The sequence below is a fragment of the Vombatus ursinus genome, unplaced genomic scaffold (genome assembly GCF_900497805.2).
Source record: "Vombatus ursinus unplaced genomic scaffold, bare-nosed wombat genome assembly UNPS02014924.1, whole genome shotgun sequence".
Lineage (NCBI taxonomy): Eukaryota > Metazoa > Chordata > Mammalia > Diprotodontia > Vombatidae > Vombatus > Vombatus ursinus.
Genome location: NW_020954702.1, coordinates 2,813,528 through 2,833,956, shown reverse-complemented (window position 1 = coordinate 2,833,956; position 20,429 = coordinate 2,813,528). Strand labels below are relative to the sequence as shown.

At 36.5% G+C, this 20,429-nt stretch overlaps 1 protein-coding gene across 4 annotated transcripts in view; it reads right to left on the bottom strand.

The window, feature by feature from the left end:
* Positions 1-20,429, bottom strand: part of TMPRSS2 (transmembrane serine protease 2) — a 112,090-nt gene that overhangs the window by 44,514 nt on the left and 47,147 nt on the right. For all 4 annotated transcript variants that reach the window (XR_003567462.1, XM_027843625.1, XM_027843626.1 and 1 more), the window contains exons 5-6: positions 5,215-5,334; positions 2,812-2,941 (exon numbers count right to left, since the gene is read on the bottom strand). Coding sequence is in view for 3 of the 4 variants with exons in the window: in XM_027843625.1 (XP_027699426.1) it covers positions 2,812-2,941; positions 5,215-5,334 (250 nt within the window). In the remaining variant the exon portion in view is untranslated. The remainder of the gene's footprint in view (positions 1-2,811; positions 2,942-5,214; positions 5,335-20,429) is intronic.

Sequence of the window (20,429 nt, the reverse complement as noted above, 5' to 3'; positions counted from 1 at the left end):
TCAAGGTTGGAGTGAGGAGGGTGAGAAAGTGAAATCCTGTGACTTACCTAGAATTTATTAAGTACTTAGTATGCACCAGGACCTATGCTTAAGTGTTGGAGATACAAAGAAATCCTGTGAGCTACTGTAAGGAAGATTGTAGGCTTTTGGAAAGCCTCCAAGACACCAGACAAGTGATCCATGACTGTCCATGTTGTGGCCAAAATATATACTATACCCCTTAATTGAGAACTTAGTGCTCTCTATAGACTGAACAAAGCAGAGGGATGAGTTAAGTGTGGGTAGATATAGTTCTCACTGTAGCAAATCAACATTCAGGACCACTCAAACTGTCTCAGATTTATTTTGTAAATCAGCAAAATGAACACACTGACTATGTGTGACAACACTTACGGTGTTCACTACTCACAGTCATCTCTTCAATGAAAGGAAGAGTGGCAAATTTTCTCATCGTTGCTCAGAGGACAAGAGTCATTGTATTGTGTGTGTGTGTGTGTGTGTGTGTGTGTATACACATACATATATATGTGACACATTATAAAAACAATGTTTTGTTCTCTTCATGTACAAGTTGTAGTCACTGCATCATACTTCAGGTGAGGAGGTGATATCCAACTGTTTTTGGCTTCTAGGTTTCACTGAAATTTGCAACCATTGACTTCCCATGGACAACATGAAAAATGCCAATTCAACTTCATTTCTGACCTCAGAACTCCTACTTTTCAAGAATTCTCTCTCATTATTACCCTATAGAAATTCTCCATTGTAGCCAGGCTGATCTAATTCACCAGATCAGAACAAGCCTTTTCTGTTCTTGTGTTCTATATTCTACACTCTGTGTAATGGCTTATACCATTATCCCAAACTTAATGCTTACCCATCAAGACCCAGTTCAAATCCCATTAATTCCATGAAGCTTTCCCTGAATATTCCCTGAATATTCTAATTTGGACAAATGATCTCTCTCTCTCTCTTTCACCTGAATGTAGCATTTGTCTGAACCAATCATTTGGAAATGGAATATGGCTCAGACTTTGACTGTTTTTACTGTTGGGCACATGTGCAATTTCCCTATTTAAAACTAAAATTACTGAGGGCTGAGACCATAAAAAAGATATTGTTAGATGTCAGCAGTGGAAGTGATGATTTTTCTACAATATTAATAACCAATTATTAAATTAGGACTAGGGTTTTTTCCTTTCTATTTCCTCATTCGAGACTAACCCTTGTAGGTCATTCAGCCAGCCTCTGAAGGACAAGGTTGACAGATGAGATTGGCCTAATATTCAGGGTACCTGCTCAATGATCTTGAATGGATCCCACCCAAATAGGGGACCTTACTTCTATTTAGAATGATCTACAGAATCTAATCTAGGTACATTGCAGCCCTAAACCACTGAGCCCATGTGCTTGTATCCCTCCATTGCAGTCTAGGGGACCTTGGCTCATTAAGGAGAAAATCAACCAAAGTGGTCTGGATAGAGATGAATTCCTTCCAGACTGCTGAAGGAGGCTGAGTCTCATAATCAAGTCACGTTCTCAGTGGGAGGAACTGAAGACTTTTAGCCGATCTTCTCATTAATATGTCCATTCCCTCATTAATTGTTCATCAAATCAAGATTTTCACCTTTCAGGGGCATCTTCCTTTCCAAACATATTTAAGCATTCAGGGATCTCCATGGTTTGTCTTTGGAAACCACTGACCATCAGTCCATTGATTATCAGCTAGCCTGATTAATAAACTGATTATTAATCACCCAGAAACTGACTCTGACTTTTAATTCATGTCAGTTGTATGCACAAGAACTGGCAATTAATGAATATTTCAGAGAATCTCAGAACTGGAAAGAACCCTCAAACAAGGCAGTGTGGTACAGAGAAACACTGGCTCTGTAGTCAGAGAACCTGGTAGGTCATCTGGTAAGACCCAGTCAGTTCTACCTCTATGCTTATTGCCTGTGTGACATTGAGCAAGTCACTTAACCTCCCTGGACCTCATCTTTAAAACAAAGGGGTTGCACTAGATTAAGGTGCTTTCCAGCTCTATATTTATAATCCCATGACCCAAGTCCAGCCCCTACACTACATGAACAGTAATCCTCTCTACATCATCCTGATAATAGGTAATCTAGTTTTGGCTCCTCTGATAAGCAAAATAAATGGAACAAGGAGAAAAATAAGCAAAACTAAGAGAATAATACAACAATGTTGAATTCTGAGTAACAGAAACACAAATGAAGATCCTGGAAAAAAAGATAACGAACTCTCTCCTCCTTCACAGCATAGAGAATAGGGACTACAAAGACAGAATATTGCACATGTTGTTAAATATATTCACTGCATCAGAGGTTTTTGCTGTCTTTCAAAGCAATTAAATGAAGAAGAGAGATGAGATGGAAGGGAGAGGAATGACTTTGATATTAAAACATTTTTAAATCTTTAATTATAAGAAACCCACTACCTCCAAAAGCAAGTCTTCTACTTTTGGATAACTCCAACAATTAGAAAGTTTTTCTGTACATCTTCTTCACTGCAACTTTTAGCCATCATTCCTCATACTAATATTTTAGACCAAGCAGAACAAGTTTAATCTCTCTTCCACATGATGGTTGTCTTCAAGAGTTTAAAAGGAGGCAGAATGCAGGTTGGTTGTCCTCCCTGACACCAACTTTATTAGGGACATAGATTTCTGTTGGCAATTATTTATAGCTCATTCATACTTAAACTTGTCCAAACATCTCTCCATTCATGACCAAGTAAGGACATCAAAGACATCAAAGACAAATTACGTATTAGATATGTCATACTCACGTGTTATACCCCAGATCTTTACATGCTATCTTTCCATAGTGATCATTCCAATCATCTTGGCACACAGGGTACCAGGATTTGTTGTGAGATGAGTAAACCTGAAGGATAAATTTTGGTCCATAGAGACGAACTGCATTTAAAAATAGAGATTTGTTTCAGTAAGTTTCATTAAAAAAAAAAAACAAGGGCTTACATTATCTCACTTAGATATGTATAAATAACTTAAAATCCTTATTTTATAGAGATCTGTCGAATCCTAGAGCTGGAAGTCTTCTTAGAGACCAACATGGCCAAATCTTTCATTTTACATGAGAAACTAAGAACTAGAGAGCAAAATTGGCTTGCACAAGTCCACACAATGGCTTATCATTGTAATTGGTGTTACTAGATCTAGGATAGAGTCTCAGTTCTGTCCTATCACTGTGTTTACTTCACTTAACCTCTATGGCCCTTACTTTCCTTATTTGTAAAACCAGAAGAAAGGAAACCAGCATTATTAAGCTTTATGCCAGGCAGTATGCTAAGTGCTTTACAAATATTATATCATTTGATCCTCACAACAACTCTGGAAGGTAGGTGTTATTACTATGCCTCAGGTCACTGTTCACTGGCTAGAGTGTGTGTCAACAAAGGCAAAGAACTGGAAGTCAACCCTCTTCCAAATATATGGAAGTCATTTCATTCTCACAAGCAGAGCTAATTGTCATAACCTTGTTAAGATATTTGCCTCAGGCAAATAAACCCAAGTCAAAGAGAATGGACCAAGGTCAAGAAAGAGAAAGAGCTTGGAGTCTGATTATTGTGATCTCAAGAAAAGGGAGGGAGGGAAATCAGGGTGTGAATAAGGTCTTGTGACCAGCCAGAGAATGTTCATTCTCATCCAGGGAGCAAGGACAGAATCCATTGCCTAGTCTGGGGCAAAGGAACATTATATATTCCTAAATTAGGGTGCCAGAAACTCAGAGAAAGGTAAGACTTAAGCCCTCTCTTGAGTACTTGAGTACATCTGTGTGTGCTACCTGAACACAAATTTAGTATAAACAAATGATATGGGAAATAGATTCTAGAATAATTAAGATACCTAAAAGTCTTGCCAAAGGAAATCTATATCAGCTCCTAGAATTCAATCTAACATCTAGCCTGGTTGACCCTACACAAGATCAAATGCTTAAGAAAGGAGGTGATAAGATGAAAAGAAAAGAAAAAACTAAGAAAATGCAAAGTCTTACATCTGCATTTAGAAACAGGATTGAAAGAGAAGATCTCTCTAAATTTTGTAATTTCCTTTTTATTTGTCACATTTAGTTCTTATATTTAATATAGTTCTTAGTAGTACAACTCTTAAAAGCACTTAAAAGTACGGTTGTCAAGCCTGTTTTCAGAAAACAGAGCAAAGGAAAGGGGAAAAGTCTTTGTCTTCTCCCAAAGACTAAGTAAATTCAGAGGAAAAAAGTGGTAGTGTAAGAAAAAAGAAAAAGAGTGTTCACAAGGGAGCAGTGTGAGAAGTTTGGTCCCTTCTGGCCAAGTAAGATCTGAAGGAAAGGATAACCTTGTGGAGGTTGTTTTAATACTCTTGAAATGGTACCATGTGGCTTGTTTTTAAGCTCCAGAAGAGAGAAAAAAATTAAATATGTATATATACTTATATGTGTATATATCTATGTAGACTTATAAACATAATCTGTTTCCAATTTTGAAATATCAGTCAACAGCAATGTAAAAGAGTACAAAATTTAAATCTCATTGAAAACAAATAGAATTACCAGTAGAGGTACTGAAATAATATGTAACAAAATTTATAAACAGTTTCTAAAATTTCATTCAACTGTCATGAAGTTATATTGAATTCACCAACTTGCAGAAAATATTTTAAATAACCACTAAACAATGATTATTAACATTCTTGTTATATAACATTATTATATTATTAACTATTAACAATAATTATTAATAAACATTATTCCTTGCTCTTATTCTAATTATTTTTCTACAATATAATTTGATATCATCTTGAAAAACAAATGTCCAAAATAAATTTAAAGATATCTACTTTCGAAGATAATTCTGTCTTTTATCTCTACAATCTGCTTTCAAATGTCCACTTAACAAAAGTTTAAATAGTTTTTTTAACTACTTATGATTAGAATACTCTCCTAACTTTTTCCTACTTGTAATTGAATAAAATCCCAAATCCTTGAAGCACTGGAAGGGCTTCTCTCCATAAATGTATATCATGGTCCTGCCACATGTCCCTAATAAGGTTGGTGTCAGAGAAGACAACCAACTTGCATTGTGAATGTCATTGAAAACAAAAATCACTTGGTGAATAGGAAAATTTCTAAGCAATAAGGAAGTCCTACATAAGACAGTACCTTCTCATTATTAATTTCTAGATATATTTACCACAATGATTCTCATCTTCACCACTGGGACAATGTGATATTCCATCACACCAATTAGTTGCACTGATACAAGTTCCTGAAGTTCCACATTCTATTCCAGAATTTGGGCAGCTATTTTTCACTTTGAGAAAAAAAGAGCACATAAAATGTACACGTGAAACTCATTTAGAAGGAAAAGAGTAATAAATCACAAATTCTACTAGGTTTTTAGCTCCTCTCAATGCTATATATAATTTTAGCAAATTTAGAAGTATAATAAAAACTTATAAACCAATAGGGCCCCTCCATTAAGAGAAATAATACTGTCAATACTAGTGGGAAAACATATTAATCATTTTCAAGTCACCAGATAAAGCATCACCCTCAGTAACCTGAAAGAGTATTTTTTGTTATTGGCTAATTGTTCATATTTACTAATAAATTTTATTCACATTTGCTAATAAAAATTTTACATATATATATACACATACACAATTATATACATACATATACATATACATGCCTATATGTATATATATGACATACACATATATGTTAATTTTTAAATTTCTTCTATTTCTGAAGCTTAAAAAATAAATGAAAATTGTGCAACTCCAAGAATATGAAAGTAATCTTGGCAAAGTATTTTAGTTCTGTTTGTACTTTCTTAGTCAAAAAGAATAATCTTTGAACTAGAAAAGACAGAACAAAAAATGGAATCATCTTCCAGGTCACTGTCTGTGGTTGTCCCACATGGCTTTTCTCCTGGGACCTCTTCTCTTCTCCCTCCATGCTATTTCACTTGATGATTTTATCAGCTCTCCTGGTTTTAATTATCACCTTTATGCTGCCAAGCCACTTACTTTCTGCTAACCTCCAGAATCATATCTCTAGTAGTCTATTAGTTATCTTAAACTCAACATGTCTAAAATTGAATTCATTATCTTTCCCTCAGAATCTTCCCCCTCCCAGATGTTTCTATTACTGTCAGAGGAATAACCATCCTCTCATTCACGTAAGTTGAGAACCTTAATGTCCTTCTCAGCCCCTCACTCTGCCATACAAATCTGTTGCCAAGGACTGTTTCACCTTCATAATATCCCTCAAATATGGTCTGTTCTCTCATTTGACACTGCAACCAGCCTGGTATAGGCCTTCATGATTATCAGATAATATGAAAACCATGACCAAAAAAAAAGTCCAGAGACCATACTTTTGTATGCATGTATTTATTTTTAGTTTTCAACATTCACTTCCATAAGATTTTGAGTTCCAAATTTTCTCCCCATCTCTCCCCTCCCCCCCACCCCAAGATGGTGTGCAATTTGATATAGGCTCTACATATACATTTATGTTAAACTTATTTTCACATTAGTCATGTTATAAAGAATTAGAATAAATGGGAGAAACCACAAGAAAGAAAAAAAAAGAGATAGCAAATAATATGTTTCAATCTGCATTCAGACTCCATAGTTCTTATTTTGGATGTGGACAGCATTTTTCATCATGAGTCCTTTAGAGTTTAGATATCATATTTTTTAAAAATGACAAATTAAAAACCACCCAGAACTCTTAGAACCAGAGGGAAAATGAGAATAAAAGAAACAAACAGTTGACTTCTTAAAAGAAATCCCAAAATGAAAACTCCAACAATGTCATAGCCACAATCCAGAGCTTCGACGTCATGGGAAAAAAAAACTACAAGAGGCTAAAAAGGAGTTCAAGTATCAAGGACCCCCAATAAAGAATCCATAAGATTTAACAATGGGAACTAGAAAGGAGAGGGGAGCTTAGAATACAATATTCCAAAAGTCAAGGCGTAAAGACTTAGCAAAAAAAAAAAAAAAAGAGTAACTCATTGACAAAACAAAGTGTAATACTCTAGGAGTGGAAGAGAATAGACCTTTACTAGGAATGATAGATTTCCAAATATTCCTGATGAAAGGCCAGAACTAAGTAGATACTTTCCAATGAAAATGCAAGCACTAAGAGAAAATCCGAAAGGAACATACACTTGTTTAACTAAAAAGGAGTACATAAGGATGAATTGTTTACATGCTATTTAAAAATGTCTTCTCAGATTCCTAATTTCTTTAAGGGTCATAGAGAAAGGTAAAGATGACACAGGGTCTGTGGGTAGTTTTATTATGCTTTAATGGTCTTGGAGAAGTAAAAAATGTAGGGACAGAGTACTACACTGGGGAAGAGAAAAGGAAGAACAGAAGTAAATCACTATTATATTATAGAGGTACATAAAAAAAAGAATACAGAGTCATGGAAAGAAGGGTGGGGGGGAACAAGCAACCAATGAATCACATTTCTTTTTAATACAATTACACACACCTATTCATAGTCACTGAGATTTTGCTATAGAAAAACATTAATCTCCACAGGGAAATAGGAAGGAACAGGAACAAGGAGGGGTAGAGAGGGATCTAAGAGGAAGGACAGGATAGGTAAGGAAAGAGTTGTAGGCAAAACAAAGTCAAATGTTTGAGGGAGATACATGAATGTGTTATTTATAAGAAACATACCTAAAATGCAAAGATTCATAAAGAGTTAAAACGAGGGGCTGGAGCAAAATCTATTACATGTCAGTTAAACTCAAAAACATAGAGGTAGCAATTATAATTTCCAATAAGGCTATTGTAAATATAAACATGATAAAGAGAAATCAGCAATTATATTATTATTAAAGGTACCATAAAAGAACACATCAATATACCCAATAGCACATCATCTAAAAACTTAATGTAAAAGTTAAACAAACTAAAGAATTAGACAGCAAAATTATAACGGTGGGGAAACTTACTGTGGACCCCTTATAGACCTAGACAAATCCTAACCAAAAGTTAAACAATAAACAAGTTGAGAACCTGACAAGAACTTTAAAACAATTAGAAATAATATTTTTTCTTTTGGTTAATGAATGAAAATAGAAGTGAACTTAGATACTTCTTAGTTTTTCATGGTACCTTTACAAAAATTGATCATGTTTTAGCATATAATGACCTCCTGCCAAAATAAGGAAAAGCAGAAATACTAACACATCATTTATTTCAGACTAGATGACCCCCTTGTCAATGATGTTGTAGAGCGGATTCCTGTTTGGATGCAGGGTAAACTACAAGGCTTTTATATCAATTTTAAATCAGATTTTATGAGATCACCTCAAAGTTCCAGAAATGAAGGAAAGTGATGACAAGGCCCTAACAATTGAAAATGTCATGCCTATTTATCACATTTTGAAAACGATATTATACTTTACTTAGTGACTCCAAAATATTCAACCAAAAATTAATAGACGCGCAATACATAGGCAGCCAGGACCAGAACCAAACCGACCTATCAATGTTATCTTTATAATATTTCTCACATATGCTTCCTCCTGTTCTCAGACATTGTCTTAACTCTAATACAGGGTCATATCACCTCACAAAACACCATCCAGAAGTACAGGAGTAGAGTTTGATCAAAGCACAAGCCTTCTACCTAGACACCGAGGGTGCTGATGTGGAAAAAAACAAAAACAAAGAGAAGTCAAATAATATAAGAAATACCTTGGACTGAGAGTCAACCAAAGGGTAAACTTGGAAGCAAAGAACAGCCTCACAAGTCCAATTAAAGTCTCAGAAAAAAAGTGTCCTTGCCAGAAGGATTATAAGAGTACCTGGAAGAAATAAAACAAAATGTAAGGGCTAGAGAGGATAAAATGGCAAGGAGAATGGCACCTTAAAAGAAATGGTGGGAAACTTCAGGCAAGGACTGATTACCCTGAAAGTCAGAATGAACTAAATGGAAAACAATGACTCAGTGAGACAAGAAATATTAAAACAAAATTACAAAATCGAAAAAAAGGAAATATCAGAAATATTTTATGGAAAACAAATGACTTGGAAAATATGTACAGGAGAGATAATATAAAAATATTTGAAGTACTTGAAAATCATGACCAAAAAAAATGCCTGAATAATGGTGTCCAAGAAATCATAAATGAACAAGAAGGCAAAGTAAAAACAAAAGGAATCCAAGTTAAGTTCAGAAAGAAGCCTCAGAATGGAAAATCCTCAAATTATCATAGCTAAAATCTAGAATTTCCAGGTCAAAGAAGAACCAGCCAAAAACAAAGAGATCAAGTACTAAGGAACCATAATCACAATGACACAAGAATTGAGAGCCACTATAAAAGCTCAGAAAGCTTAGAAAATGAAATTCTAAAAATCAAAAGATAAAGGCTTTCAATCAAGAAAAATTTGTCTGAAAAAACTAAGTATAATCCTATGATGGAAAGGGAACAGACTTTCATGATAGAGATGACTTTTAAGCATTTCTGATGAAAAGGATCAGAAATGAGTAGACATTGAAATGGAAATGCAGGGAAAACTGAGTGGTATATTCATTTGTTCAACTGAAAGGCAATATGGAAATAATTTGTTTACATGCTAAATAGGAAGAAAAGAGGAATGTCTTCTCAGAAGCCTCATATCCCCAAGGGTCACAAAGAAAAATAATATAGACTAAGAAACTAAAGGTTATTTTTTTCTGTTTTGATAGTATTAGAAGACATAAATGAGAGAGATAAGCAACTATACTGAGAGGAAAGAAAGGAAGAGGAGAGGGATTACTACTATGTAATAGAGCTACATAAGATGAAGAGTATTCAAATAGTGGGCATCCTAGGAATCTCACTATCATCTGAACCAAAGAAATATTAAACAGAATAAGAGACAGACAGACAGAGACAGAGGTTTAGAAATCATTCAACTCAAAAAGGAAATGTCCGAGGAAAAGGGAAGAAGGCAGGGGATTTAAGAGAGAAGGTATGATAGGTAAAAGAATAGTGATAAGTAAAACAAATTCCAACTGGAAGCAAGGAGTGTGAAGGGGAGAGTAAAAGAAAAGAAGGAAATATTCAAACCTATCAGAGGCAAGATAAGGGGAAGAATGAGAGGCAATATAGCAAAAACAGACCACTTCACTAATAGATCACAGGTGATAGGCAAAGTCCCTCTCTTTAACATTTTCTTCTTATTTGTTAAAAAAAAAAGTGAGAGGTTGAGAACAAAGGGAGGAAAATAGACAAGAATGGAGGATTTAGAGAAATAGACAATTAATAGTCAAAACCATAGGTGCAAATGAGATTAGCACACCCCTAAAATGGAAGAACATATCAAAATAGATTAAAGATCCAAATCAAAAATATACTGCTAAGAAGAAACATGCTTGAAACAAAGATCCAGATACAGATAAAATGAGGGACTTGGGGGGAAAATCTAGTATGCTTCATATAAATCACAATTGCAAAGTTTTAGGAAATACAGACATGGTAAAAAAAAAGATAATCAGGGAAAGCATATAATGTTTAAAGTCATTAAAGGTGATAAATCAATATCAATACAATATATATGCACTAAGTTGCATTGTATTTAAATTTTAAAGAAAAGCAATCAAATTACGGGGAGAAATATACAGTAAAACTGTCATAGTGTGGGACTTGATTGCATCCCTTTCAGATATAGATAAACCCAATTAAAAGATAAACAAGAAGGTACTTAAGGCTCTGAATAGAACTTTGGAAATATTAGAAATGTTAAATCTCTGTTATTACTGAATAGGAACAGAAAGAAATTTCAATATTTCTCAGCCGTGCATGGCACCTTTAAAAAAAATTGACCACGTAAGAGGGAGGAGGCATAAAGATCTCATCAAAACTGTCCTTATCACAATGCAAGAAAATATTCAATAAAGAGAATTAATCAAAAGACAACTGGATCAGTAGGTAAAAGAAAAACTATAGATATAGAAAATTTCATCTCACTACAATGATAAGACAATATGCCAAAACTTATGAGATGCATTAAAGCAATTCTAAGAAAAAAAACTTACTGTTTTCATCAACAAAAGAAAAAAAGAATCAGTCAATTGGATATTCAACTAAGAATATTCAACTCAAAAAATTAAGACAGTAACAAATAAAAAAAAACAGGTAAACATCAAAGTAGAAATTCTGAAATTGAAATAATAATAAAACTGGAAGCAAAAAAAACAAAACAAAACAAAACAAAACACCCTACTGAATTGATAAGCAGAGAGCTTTATTTTTTACATTTAGTTTAAAATAATAAAATAAATGGTAGATCTCAAAAGGCGAGAAAAATAAAATGATTCTCATCACAAATTTAAAGGAGTATTTTCAATAATTAAAGTAGAAATAAAGGAAATTAACAAAAACTATTTTACCCAATTATATGCAAACAAAAAAAACCACAGAGGAAATGGAGCAACACTTTAAAATGTTAAAATACCGAGATTAACAAAATAAACCAATTATTTAAATAACCTAATATCAGGAAAATAGTTGAATTTATAAATGAACTTCCAAAAGAAAAAAAAATCCAAGATCACATAGATTTCCAAGTGAATTCTAACAAGGAGTCACAGAACAACAATTCATTTCTAGGGGGTTACAACAGAATGCTTGAACTGGAGTCAGGAAGAATTAATTTTGAATTTGACCTGAGTCACTTACCAGCTGTGTGACCCAGGGCAAGTCACTTAATCTTTCTTTGCCTTAGTTTCCACATCTGTAAAATTGGGATGATAATACCACTTATTTCCCAGGGTTGTCGTGAGGATAAAATGATATAATATTTATAAAGCACTTTGTAAGACTTAAAGCATTATATAAATGCTAGCTGTTGTTATTATGACCAATATTATTCCAACATTGCATAAACTGTTTGCAAAAATTATAGAAGAGGGGACCTAAGAACTTAACCAAAGGTTTTATTTAAATTCTTGATTAAATCTATGATTTAAATGCTCTCTAAACTGTTATTCAACAACCTTCTTGGTAAAAGGAAGAGAAAAAGAAATGAAAATTATAGGTCCTATGCCTAAAGTATCAACAAAAAGGAAAGGAAAGAAAAGGGGGAAGGGCGGAAGAAAACAGAAATCAGAATTTTTATTCTGTTTTTCCTGCTTTCAGAAGGAACCAAATTTCAGATCTCAACAATCTGGTCCACATGGAAGGTTTTGCGACATGTCTGCAGTTTCCAGAAGGTCTCCTAATGCAAGGTGATTATGACTAGCCAGTGAGGCAGAGCAGCACCAGAAATATCAGACATGCACAGTCAAAGAATTTCCTACTAATAAAAGGCTGTGAAAATAACCAAGAGCATCAGGGCCACATCACAAATGATGACACAGAATAATTCTTCATAATAAATTAATGTAGTAAAGCGGCTATAAGGTCATAAGCCTCTTGCATGCCATCTCTGCCAGGATCTAAATCAATTCTGAGGTTCTCCCAATTTCACCATCCACTCAGTATTCTCTCAAATACCCATTAAAAACTTTCCCTCTCTGAGAGTCATATCAGGGGGTTGATACAAAATCAGCCTCTTCAGAGGCCTCTACAGATGGACTGACCCCTTGTTCCACAGAGGCTAAAAAAAGTATTCCCTCATCCCCAACCTGGAACACAGAATTATCACCAAGTCAGCTAGAGGATCCCTTTTATTCCCAAGTAAATAAATACACATTCATCACAGTTACACAGTGACAGTTTCACCTCACCACATGCTATCAAGAAGGCAAGGCACCTTCCAACAAGACCACAACTTGGTCCCCCAACCCCTTTCTGGGAAGGAGTTTTAAAAAGCATCCCAAAGGAAAGGAATCTTGTCAAAGAGGGGGATTTGAACTTGTTCTCCAGAGTATACAGAGTTCTCTGAAGGGGGCAAGGACCTTAAGACCCAGGCAACTCTGGAAATGGAATAAAAGTTGGAGAGGGTCAGCAGAGCTATGTCCGACAATCAGTCCATTATTATCAAGTAAATCTTCTTAGAGACTGAATCCCAGAAACTACTGAACCAGACTTTCCCCTTCCTAGGATGGTGTTATCAAGTCATAAATCTGGCTTCAGAAAGGTTGGACACCTGACTTGAGTCAGGCAAATAATTACATAGCTGTTGATTAGCAGGAAAAAAACCATTTTTCGCTAATACTGGTGTGTCATTTTGCCACAGGTTGGGGGTCACTTTGGTTAGGTGGGTATTCTAACTGGAATCAAAAACCCGGCTCGTGTGAGAAATGATTTGTTTGGACCCCTACTCTATTCCAATTAGTATTAATCAGTTTTAGATTTTACACATATCATATAGGGATAATTGGATAAGACAGGCTCTTATTGTAGGTCTCAAACTTTAGTGCAATGTTCAATAATTGTTTACCAGTTAACAAAACTCATTTGCACAACCACAAGAATGTTGACAAAGGTATTTCCATCTTGTTCTGCTCAAATTCCACTTCCAAACACAGTGTGAGATAATTTGATTCTTTGGAACGTCCCCCAACTTTGTACCTCTCTGTCTTGCTCAGCATGAGCAGGTGACCATCTTGTAACCACTTCGTCAGCAGGGATGCCTTGTTTTTCACCCAGCCTGTGACTCTCCTGTCATTTTTGGCCCTCAAGAGCAAGGTCTAACAACCAATAAGATTCTGTATTTTACCATGCCTCTTTTGCATATTTGGGTAACAGATCCTATAAAAACAAGGTCCTGGGGACCAGGGGTATCTAAGATCATGAGGAAGATCTGAGATCCACTTGATTAGAGGGGGCCATGGACCCTTTAATAAACTGCTTTTTGCCTGGAGCTCTGCCTCAGTTGCTTTTCTTTGCAGATTGGACAATTTTGACCCTACATTATATACAAATACCTGCCTTACAGTTAAGAGGATCACATGGTTCTATGCTCAGCAAAACATAGCATCAACCACCCCAATTTCCAGATTGGCAAGGGACCCACTCCCAAACTCTGCTATTCTTATAAAGACTCTAACCTGGTTGTTTAGCACATGATGTCTCTTAACAGCTGATGACATGCCTTACGAACAACTGTAAGCAATGGAAGGCATCAATAAGATTTCTCTATTGGTCCTACTCCCAAAATGAGAACGTTCAATTACCTGGTATTGTTTTCTCCAGGCTAGACAGAGATCACTTAGCTAGACCCATCATCACTGCTTAGGAATTTGGAGATAAAGATCTTCTCTGCCAGCCACGAACCTGAAGCTCAGTCCACTAGAACTTGCCAGGACCCTTATTCCCTTGGGTGCTTCAGTAACAGATTAGTAGCTCCCTTAGTCCATTTGGGTACACCTCTCTCCTAGCAGATGAAGCCATCAATTGATCAGGAAAAAATGAGTTACTTCAATAGCTAGTTCTCTAAAAGAGTGAGGGTGGGAGGGAATTTAGCCAGGATGAGGTAGGGTTCTAGGCTCTGTACAGGAGATCTTAGTTGCTTACATAAAGACTAAATTTATGAAGGGCATGAACACCAGAGGGAGCCAGGTATGATTTTTTAATCTAACATTTCTATTTATATTCCAAGAGAAGACTCCTGTACTCTACCAATCTCAGAATTGTACTCTACCAGTTACAGAAATTGACTCTAGACAAAGGGTGACTCGTGATCCCATGTCATTTGTTTAGTAGGAACTAGGTGACTCACGACCCTGTGTCATCTGTTTAGTAGCAACGAGGGGCTGGAAATAGGCAAATAACAGCTTTTCAAAAGCGGCTGTTTGGGGAAACTTGGGAGTTCCAGAAGCCTGTTTCTTATTCTTTCTATCTCTTCGTGCCTGCCAAAGGCTTCATTGAACATAGTCTTTCTGGAAATTGACCTCCAGAAACATGGGCCTTGTAGGATCATAAGGGCCCAAAGAGAGAGACTGCAGCATAGCCAGTTTTAAACTTCTAGAGCTGTAGCCCATTCTGGGTCCCACTTGAAAGATTTGTAGGAAACTTGGTAAATGAGGACCATCAGTATACTACAGTGGTGAATGTGGGTTCTCTAAAACCTTAATAGTTAAATCAGTCAACAAAAAGCCTTCCTTCTTAGATTGTCAAGAAGGAATGTCAGGAAGGCAGCTAGGTGGTACAGCAGATAAAGCACTACACCTGGAGTCAAGAAGACCAGAGTTCAAATCTGGCTTCAGACACTGACTAGCTATGTGACCCTGGGGAAGTCACTTAACCCAGATTGGAGGAGGAAGAAGGAGAAAGAGGAGGAGGAAGGGGGGAAAATGTCAGTAGTTGTTGGTGTTAACCTTACCAGAACTGGCTTCTACCCTGTGGGTGGAAGAGCCCCACGAAGCAGGCCAGGGGCAGGAGAGTTAGGCCACAAATTTCAAAGTAAAGAAATGCTTGCACACAAAAGTCCTCCTGAGGAGGAGAGATTAATGATGGGACAAAGGCAGGTATTATATACATAAAAAACCACAGTTGGGCTGCACCATGACATAATTAAGTCTTAGCCATTCCCACGGCAGCCTCACGCATGGACAGTCAGCGTTCCTGGGTCCTGTGGGAACAGTCTCCAAGTTGAGTGTCTTGCAGACCCAAAGAGAGCCAAAGTTAGCATGGAGGAAACAGGAGTGCAGTACCTGGTTTGTTTCACTTAGCTATTACAAGGAACAGGGATTGTGAGCATGTTAAGAGGTATGATGGATGGCTCTCAGGTCTCTGGGAAATAGGGTGAGCTCTAAACATAAATCCCTCAATGAACACCTGGTGCTAGTCAAAGCAATACACTTTGCCAGAAGGTAAGATCATCCAGAGCACAAAGGATTGTTGTTATGCCAAGCTCAAGGCACAGCCTGATTGCTGGGCCTTAGCTCTGGGAAATAGGGTGTCACCAAATATTTTGACAGTGGGTTGTTTTTGTTTTTTTTTTTATTTGTTTTGTGGACCATTTCTGGAATCCTCTAGGCTTTCTCTACCCAAACTGCACTGGACAAGACCCTGGATTTTCTTAGGGTTGATTTCTTTCCTTCTATGGACCATTATCTGATTTAAGGCTTCTGCCACCGTGGCCTTATCTGGCCTGGTCAACATTACATCATCAATGTAGTAATTCACAGCAATGCCTTCAGGAAGGAAGACTTCTTTCTTCTTTCAGGTCTTTGCCCACCAGAATGTGACAGTGTGAGGGAGAGTCCAGGTAGCCCTGGGAAAGGACTGTATATTTGGACTGCTTCCCAAGTGAAATCAAACTACTCCTGACTAATCTCAGCCCCAGGAATGGGGTGGGAGGAGGAAGCATTAGTAAGATCAATAACTGCATATCACTTTCCTTGGGCTGGGCCACTTGTTCTATAACATTCACAAGGTCAGGAACAGCTGTAATGATGGACTTTATTCAGCTCTTCATTTTCCCATGTAAGCTGTCAAGAGTCATTTGCTTTCCTAATAGGCAACACAGGATTGTGGTAAGGGGAACTAGGGTAAAAAAAATACTCCAGGTTCCATCCTCTCCATCACTGGAAAAGAAAAACCCATCACCACCCAGACCTGGTATTGTTTGGTGTGAACTACATGGAATGGTTCTGGTAACTCCAAGGGTTTTCATTTGGCCTCACCCACAGTAACCTGCATAAATAACGCTGAAAGGGCCCACCCAGATACTGACCCCTAAGAGCACATCTTTCCTCCATGGTCTGCCCTCTCTATCCTCCCCTGAACAATCTGAAAAAGACAGGGCCTTGAGAAGATATACCTTAGGCTAAAGTAGGGCTGAAGGATCCTAGATTCCCCTTTGCAATTTTCCTCATGAGCTTGCCATCAATTGCTTCCTTATCAACCTCATGTTTCAGGACCCATACACAAAGCTTCTCCAGGAAAGGTCGAGAAATGCCCTGCCATTTATCAGGGCAGGAGACTCTGTGACTCCTACCCACATTTGCCATAAAGTCTGTCTTCACTTACCCAGAATACAGTTGTCCTCAACTCCTGGTCAAATTTCACCCAGTGACCAGTTGTCATGTTTGCAGTGACATGGCAAGGTAGACCCAGAGTTGAAGTCTGAAGCCATTCTGTCATTGTTCCATTGAGAAAGCTGATCTGAATTGCCTGTGAGGCAGGCTGGTCATAGGGTGTGGTATTCTGTGAGATTCCCTTCCTCATCTATCAAACTCACTTCCTTTAGGTACTTTGGCCCCTCCCATATCAGCTCCCCATGGGAGGTAGCTGTGACAGTCATTCATCATTATGGGGCCTGCCACCTAAAAAAGGAAGAAAAGGTGGGCCCTGTCTAGAGATTCTAATAAATGCAATTCATTCTGTAGCAATGAACCCTCAGATAGCTTTCCTGCCAGCCTATGGAAATCCTCCCAAGAGAGACTTTCAGCATTGACTCAGTTAACATCACACAATCAGGAGTAATTGCCTCAACGACTCATCAGGTCTCTATTTGAACTTTTCATGCCATCTGCCAATTCTTTAGTGAAGGCCTACCCACCGCCTGTTCCCTCAGCTCATGGAAGCATCCTCCTCCCCAGAGCAGTAATAAAATTATTCTAAGGCTTGTAGTCACACTGAGAGTGTCCAAGTCTTTTGCTCACGTCCTCTCTTGTTTTCCTGTCTCAGTGAGATGCAATGGTACTGGAACTTCTAGAACCAGAACCTCAGGGTCTGAGATCCCTAGCCCTATCAGGAAATATCAGCTTACTTACAAAGTCAGTTTCATTAGCCGCTCCTCAACTTTCATTGCACATTGCCTTAAAGCTGAGATCTCTGTCTCTAATTGCTTAATAAACTAACCTAGCTAAATTTTAGTCCTATTATGTTAACTGTCCAACTTCTGCTGGATGCTCAATAACAAGAGAATGCAGGACTTGGCACTTTCTTTACCCTCTCAAGGAGTCTCCTCCAGAAGCCACTGAGCTAACTGCTCAGAGAGCAACAGCTTGCTTCCTATCCCATCAAGGGGACTTCCTATATATGATCATGTGACCTAATACCACCATGCAGTACCTGACCACCTATTCATCTGACCCTCTGTATTTGCAATGTTATTCCCCCAGCTCAATCACAATGTGATCCATGAGAACGTCTCATCTTGTTCCAATTACCAGCTATACCAAATGTTAAGGGTAAGCATGAAATGAGACACTCATAAGTCAATGAACAGTTAGTTAACAAAAGGTTAACTTTCCCTAACATGGTAAGTATATGCAATAAGGATAGAGTGGCCCTTAGTTTCTAGAGATACATCATTCTCCATATAGAAATTCATCTAGTTAACAGAGAAGGGTATGGTGACTCTTGTGGTTTTCAGACGTCCATCAAATCAGAGTGGCAATGACTGCAGGTGGATGGGACTTTCTACGCTCTTAGATTGTCTCGAATCTGTGTCAAAGGAGACAGGGGCCAAACAAAATCCAGTGACAGTTTTGCTTCCTTTTAGGGAAAGCTTATCCCTATTGCATCCCTGTTGAGGGAGGAAACCTGATAGATCTTGTCACCCAGATAGATACTGTCACAACAACCGCATGAAAAATTTCTCCAAATCACTAATAATCAGAGAAATGCAAATGCAAATAACTCTGAAGTTCCACCCCACATCCAGAATGACAAAGATGACAAAAAGAGAAAATTATAATTTTTAGAGGAATTTTGTGAAAGGGTACTTTTGGCTAAATATCGAATTGACCCAGTCATTTTGGAAAACAATTTGGGAACCATGCTCCAAAAGGCACTAAACTGTACATACCATATGACTCAGAAGACCTATACTCTGAGGAGATCAAAGAAATAAGAAAAGTACCCATATCTACAAAAATATTTATAGCAGCTCGTTTTGTAGTGGCCAAAATAAGAAAAGAAGAATGTGCTCACCTATTGAGGAACAGCTAAACAAATTATGGTATATGAAGGTGATAGAATTTTTGTTTGTGTGAATGAACTGATAAAATAGTTTCAAAAGAAACTAGAAGAAATTTATGAACTTATGTGAAATAAAGTAAGCATAACTAGGAGAACAATTTATACTATCAAAACAACATTATGAACAACTTCAAAAGACTTTAGAATTCTAACCAATGCAACGACAAACCTAAATTCCAGAAGATGGAAGATGAAGCACTAGACCTATATTTTTCCAGAGAAATGATGGACTTAGAATGCAGAATAAAATAGGACTTGTGGGAATGTGTAGCAATTGTGGGAATTTGTTTTGACCATACACTATTTGTTATGAGAATATTCTTTATTTTTAATTGTTCATTGCAGGGGGAGTGGAAAAGGGAAAGAAAATAAATGCTTTTTAATAAGGAAAAAATAATAAAATTAAAATTTAGAAATAGCAATAACTTTGAAAAAGCAGGATAAGTAAATCCACAAATTATCAGCTTTTGTGTACATTACACAACAAAACACAACAAAAAAAGAAATTCCATTCAAAATGATTAAAGAATACATACAATATTTAAATGTACATTTATCAAGAGGCACACAGAAATAAGTACAAAACTCTCTTCTGTAGAAAGAGACCTAAATTGAAAAGATGTTAAATGCTCATGTTTAAGCCACATTAACATAATAAAAATGATACTACCTACATTAATTTACAGATTCAATGCCAAGCCAAATATGTATATCCCACAGGAACAAATGAATATTAGCAATTTCAGATCTAAAACTAGACCAAAAAGTAGTAATCAAAAACTTTTTGGTACTGGTTAAAAAAAAATTGATCAGTGGAACAGATTTGGAACACAAAATCCAGAAAGCACTAAAACAGCAGTGTTTAATAAACCCAAGATCACAAACTAGTAATTTAAGGACATAAAATGATGGAAAAACTGGAAAATGGTAGAAAATAGTCTGGAAGAAATTAGGATTAGATCAACATCTCTCACCATATCCCACAATAAGCTCCAAAAAGATATATAACCTAAAAGTAAAAGGTCATAACATAAAAAAATCAAAGGAGAATAATGTGTACCATTCACAACAATGGATAGAGGAAGAGTTCTTGAGCAATTCATGACAGAAGATCACAGCAGAAAAAATAAATAATTTTGACTCTATAAAATTAAAGTATTTATACAAAATGAAGATATATAGCTAAAATTAGAAGGGAAACAGTTAACTGGCAAAAAAAAAGTCTTTGTAGCAAGTTTATTTGATAAAGGTCTCATATCCAAGATATATAAATAGCTATTTTATAAGAACAAGAGCTAATCCCCAAAAAACAAATGCCTGGAAGCTATGAAGATGAAGTTATCAAGGAAAAAAAGCATAAGATATCAACAGCCATGTGAAAAAGCAACAACTCTAAATTACTAATAATTAGAGAAATGCACATTAAAACAACTCTGGGATAACATAATTATAATAATCATAATAATCACATTGCAAAGACGACAAAGGAGAGAAATGACAAAATGTTG